The sequence below is a fragment of the Nelusetta ayraudi genome, unplaced genomic scaffold, assembly GCF_046127955.1.
Source record: "Nelusetta ayraudi isolate G7.1 ecotype Tasmania unplaced genomic scaffold, CSIRO-AGI_Nayr_v1 ptg000140l, whole genome shotgun sequence".
Classification (NCBI taxonomy): Eukaryota; Metazoa; Chordata; class Actinopteri; order Tetraodontiformes; family Monacanthidae; genus Nelusetta; species Nelusetta ayraudi.
Window position 1 is genome coordinate 486,947 of NW_027466190.1, and position 5,554 is coordinate 492,500.

Below are 5,554 nucleotides of genomic sequence, written 5' to 3' on the forward strand. Positions count from 1 at the left end.
ACTCGTTGCTGCGTGGCAGAGGGTTAAAGGTCGAGACGGAAGACACTTCATTCAATGTCAAAAAACGGGAGGCCACGTTTGCCAAATAAAAAAGGAAAAGTGTGACGAGTCATCGGAGCCTCCTCCTCCTCCTCCTCCTCCTACTCCTCCTCCTCCTCCTCCTGCTGCAGCGTCACGCCTACACATCCCATAACCCCTCTGCAGCCTGTCGTGATGTCAAGTCTTCCCGTAGGTTTCCTGCAGGGCGGAGAGACGGAGAGAAGCTGCCAGAGTAGCTGCCTTCACCTCGTCTCATCACCGCAAGGTAAAAAAAAAAAAAAAAAGAGAAGACAAAAAATCCGAACAAAATAATTCTGCAAAGTGTGTGGGAGGAAGAGAATTAGCGCCGCAGCAGATCAAGTGCTGGCTGCTGAAGAGGTCCAAAGAGTCAAACACATTTTCATAGTTGTTGTTTTGGGTTGTTATTATCATGGATTCTAGTTTAGCAGCATCACATTATTAGTAATAATAATAATGATAATTTTTATTATTATCGTTATTGTTGTTCTCTTGATGTCCTAAAAAAAAAAAAGCACATTTAGCCCTGCGTTTACAGCCTGCTGTTAAAATGGAACTAAAGCACCTGGCTGCCGACGTGGTGTCAGTGCCCTTTGTGACATCACACCGAGGCAGCGGCGGTAAAGACTAAACCGTGGCCTTGTTTTCTTGCCTTCCTGGTGTTAATAGTGCTCACTTTCTTTTTGGAGGGGGTTGTTGCCCTTTGTGACATCACAATGGGCTGCTCTCCAGACCCCTGTGTTTAAAGCACACGTTAGGAAAATGAATGTAAACATTTGAGAATGTCATTTGTAGGCTTAAAAAAAAAGAAAAAAAAAACTGAGAACCTTTTCTTAACCTTTTTGAGAGATAAAGGAAGCGGAAGCCGAAGACTTTGAAGATGAGGAGCGATGTGAAGCCCGAGGGAAGCAGGTTCACTTCCAGGCCAGGCTCGTCTCTATACCTGCCTCATGCGCCCGCCCGCCCTCCTGCCTGGGAGTGAGTGTGAAAAGGCCCCCGCAGGAGTAAATGCAGGTATTAGCCTAATGGTTGTTTGTACTTCATCCCACGGCGCTGTTATGAAATGGCAGCCTGTTAAAAGTGGACTCAGCCCACTTACCTAATGACAGTCGCTAATAGGCTCCGCTCCCATGTGAGCCCAGTGTAAGATGCAGCGATGAGCGAGGGGGAGATTTAGAGCCGCTAGCGGTGGTGGTGATGGTTGGGGGGGTGGGGGCAGTGATTTTTAATTAAAATAACACTCCTCGATCAATACTGTGCTACCTGGAAATGAAATCTCTTCCAGTCTGCAGTGCTGCCAGTCAGTAAGGATCCAGTGGTCTTATTGTTGAAGAAGCTGCATTTCCCTTTCATTTATTATTTTCTGACCCACTGTTCGGTCATATTGATTCACTCACTTCAGTTTCTATGCAAATCAAATCATCATCATGGGAACAGCCTACTTGACCTGGAAATCAGCCCTTTGTGATGTCACAAACAGCACTGACACCTTGGTTAGAGTCCCACACACCCGCAGCCACGTGTTGGCCCCGCCCTCTGTGACGAGCGTTGAGGACCAACAGAGCAAAGTCTTGTGTTTTGTTTTGTTTTTTAGCAGGAAGGTGTAAACAAAGGGCTAACAAGCCTCCTTCGGGAAAGCAAAACTAAAAACAAACAAACTGGAGTCCAGTTATGGATCGAACACGAGAGCTTCCAACTCCAACTCAAACAAACCAAATGAAGCTGAAAACTTTCCTCCTCCACCCCCTCCCTCTAGGGGGCGTAGCAGTGTCGCCCTGTTGCGGGAGCTGTGAATTAATCAGATAATTGCACAGATGTGCGCCTGCAGTTGCGCGAGCTCAGTCTGGAGGGACGCGGCGACGCTGATGTGATGCTGATGATGCTGCCGAGCTGGAGTCAGGAGAGAGAGAGAGAGAGAGAGAGAGAGAGAGAGAGAGAGAGACCAATCACATCCCTCCCTCCCTCCCTCACTCACTCACTCACCCGGCGCACTTGTTCCCGCGCAGCGCCTCTCACCCGCTCGCTCGCTCGCTCGCTCGCGCTCATCTCACAGACGCGAGGATGTCAGCGCGCGCGGCACGCACACCCGAGGCGCCCGTGAGTGAGCCGCTGCTGGACGCTTGAGAGGAGCGCGTGGAGAGGAGCCACAGAATGGCGCGCTACACCAGGCTGCTGCTGCTGCTGCTGTGCGTGGTGCTGATCGGGGAGTGCAGGAAGCAGAGGAGTCGGAAGAGGCGCTGGTCCGCGCCGGCGGAGCCGCACAAGCCCGGCACGTAAGTAGCGCAGCTTCTGTTCATGACCTCCTCCTCCTCCTCCTCCTCCTCCTCCTTCTCTCCCTCCATCCCCAGCACTTCCTCCTCATCCTCAGTTTAGTTTTGGCTTCTTTTTTTTGTTGTTGTTCTTTAATTGAGGGATGGTGACGGGGAGGTGTGATGCGTTGCGCCCGATAGTCAGACATCGGCAGTAAAATCCGTTTTTACGCACCGTTCGCGGGGATTCCATCCGAGGCGCAGCTGCGCTCTTTTGCGCATTTTTTTCCCTCTCCTCCTCCGTCCTGCGCACTTTTCATTTTCCAAGAAAAAAGAAAAACGGGGGATGTCAACATTTGTATGCAATCTGCAAAGTGATAAGAGAAGAGTAAAAAAAAAAAAAAAAAAAAAAAACATTTCCTCTTCAGCTCTGCGGCCCCAGCAGCTTATTCTGCTGCCGCTGCTGCTGCTGCTGCTGCCGCTGCTGCTGCTGCTGCCGCTGCTGTCTGTGGGATTATTTCTCGCGGCCAAATGGTGACAAAGAGAGTCCAGCCCTCCTCACACAATCTGCTGCTGCTGTTGTTTCAGGCTGCGGGTGACAAGTTTGGTACTGGAACTGGAGGGATGGATGGTGGGCTGGATGGAGGGATGGAGGGGGGCGGGGGGGAGGAGGGAGGGGTTTGTTTGTTGTGTCAGTCTACTCCTACTGTCACACTTCCCCTCCTTCCCAAACAGGATCACAGCAGCCGCTGATATCTTCTGGGAGGGCACGGGGCGCTTTGAAAGCCAGTCAGGCTGCAGTTTAGTAGCCCAGTGTTAGTTTAGCCTGGGAGAGAGGGAGAGAGTGAGAGGGAGAGAGAGAGAGAGAGAGAGAGAGAGAGAGAGAGAGAGAGAGAGAGAAGGTGCAGCAATGGATAATCTTCCTTCTTATGGTTTCACGTCTCTGAAATTTGCTCCAGCGTCAAATGGCTTCCACGAGCAGACGGAGGAGACGGAGGATCCGACTTCTCATCTGCAGCTTATTGCTGCAGTAGTTAATGCAGCAGAGCAACGATCATCATCCTTATCTGTCTCTGTTTCCTGACAAACTTTATCTGATCTGCTGTTTTATTGGAAAGTCTGCTGCTGCTGCTGCTGCTGCTGCTGCTGCTGCTGCTGCTGCTGGTATATATATATATATTTTTTTTTTTTCTTTCTGAAGTGCACAGCTGAAGGTAGCCCAAGTCTCCTATATCTTCTTTCCCCTGCAGCCGCTATAACCGCTCGCGCGCCAGATGGAACGTTTCTTTAATCCTCTGGATTTATGTCACATATCCATCTAGTAAAGAGCCCACAGTGAGGGTTTGGAGAGCGGCAGGCAACACTTGGTGGTCGGAGGTGGCAGCAACACCAACCTTTTGTCTGGCCGGCCCTGGTGCTTTGATGGAGCTCCAGCTGGAACCAGTCTGGTGGAGGTGAAGCAGGACGGTGTTCTCCACCAGGGAGCGTCCTCCTTGCTCTCGTTACCGCAAAAGAATCCTGGTTGCTCCAGCAACAGCTGCAGCCATAGTTGAAAACTCCCCGTAGCTTCACTTTTCACCAAGCTTCCTGGGGGGGGGGGGGGGGGGGGGGATTGCAATGATTTTCAGTGGTTGCAGTGATTTTTCACGCAGCCTCCTCGCTGGGAAATGACCTGGAATCCGGCGTTTTCACTCGGCGTTCAGTATTTTGCAGAGTGGTACTTAAAACTGGAGCCGCAAGAGCACAGAAATGCGTGAATGTTCTAGCACATGGAGCGCCTTCTCTTGATGCTGCAGATTATAGAAGCATTTTTTCTAATATTCGTATTTTCCCCAAGAAGACAAGGAAATTGTTTTGATTTCCCTGTTTTCACAAAGAGGAGAGAAAATGGAAAATCAATTTTTTTCGGGGCATTTTCTCCCGCCGAAAATTGGTGGTATTTTTTTTTTTAAAACTTCTGTGAGCGTTTCCACTTTGGGAGAAAATTTTCAAATGCTCGAAAATTACCAGTTTTTTTTTTTTTTTTTTTTTTCTCTCTCGCAAAGTGTCTCGCACCTCCTGCCTCTTTCATCCCCTACAAGGAAGCCCAGCACTTGCAGGATCCAGCACAATTTTGATGATTAGAATTTCTTTTTTTTTTCAAAATTGCCTTGTGCGGAACATTTGGCAAGATGGAGAATTTCAGAGCGGAGGAATCTGAGTCAGCCGACTCACCTCCTGCTGCTCCATGATGACACCTCTGACGACACCCAGAGGGCCAGAAGTTTTGGCCTCCTCACCTCCAATTCACAGCCGGCACGCACACCTGATACCACCTCTCCCGACGCCCCGCTAGGGGATAGAGAGAGAGAGAGAGGGAGAGAGAGAGAGAGAGAGAGTAGGGGGGAGGGAGAGAGAGAGAGAGGAGGGGGGTGGTGGGGGTTAAGAACTGCAAATAGACCCTTTTGAAAAAAGAAAGAAGAAAAAAAAAAAATTGTCCCCGGCTTCCGTCTGTCGGAATCCTAACGAGCAGCTGTTTTTGGAAACGGCTGCGACTCCCCTTTTGTGCGCTTTATTACGGCAATTCAAACGGAGCCAGGCGCCAGATGCCGAGCTCTGACGGCCATGACAATGCGGCGCCCCCTTCGTGCCGCCGACTGAAGTGCTCAAGCGTGTCAGTCGAGTGGCTGGGACGCAACCAGGCGCAAACGTCGCCGTCCATTAGGCGTGCGATGGGGGCGATGGGGGCGACGCGGGCGCGACGTGGCCGCCACATGTCTGCGTTCTCATAAAACACAACAGAAAGCTTTGCGTCCTCCTGCTGCACAGCGGCAGAGCTGCAATAGCAGCGCGATGCTAAAGGCTAAAGAGCATCGTCACAGCTGGAGCTGGAGCTGGAGCTGGAGCTGGAGCTGGAGCTGGAGCTCTCGTGATAGTTTTATTTACAGGACTTGAGTGCCGTCCATCATTGTGCCGGATTAAAAGCCCCACAATCAGCTCAGCATCATGAAAGGCTCCTATACAAATGTGCTGAGCCCTCTGTTTACAGCCTGCTGCTAAGTGATGGGATTTTAGCCACCACTTGACACTTTGTTTGACCTTCCACACGTTTGAAACCAGCGGGCGGAGCTGGAGACACTGAATGAGGTGGTATCAGGGGCGGAGCTACGCCGGGCGGGGTGGTCACTAGCCTGTCAGTGGCCTTTGTGACATCGCAAAGGGCTGATGTCTGGGGCCAGTCATTTGACGATGAAGGAAGCTCTCCTCTT

At 50.8% G+C, this 5,554-nt stretch overlaps 1 protein-coding gene across 1 annotated transcript in view; it reads left to right on the forward strand.

Moving 5' to 3' along the window:
- The first annotated feature begins 2,012 nt into the window (after nt 1–2,012).
- Nucleotides 2,013–5,554, forward strand: part of LOC142879674 (gamma-aminobutyric acid receptor subunit rho-2-like) — a 20,947-nt gene continuing 17,405 nt past the window's right edge. Inside the window, exon 1 of the mRNA XM_076013065.1 lies at nt 2,013–2,330. Within this exon, the coding sequence (XP_075869180.1) occupies nt 2,209–2,330 (122 nt within the window). The 5' untranslated portion in view covers nt 2,013–2,208. The remainder of the gene's footprint in view (nt 2,331–5,554) is intronic.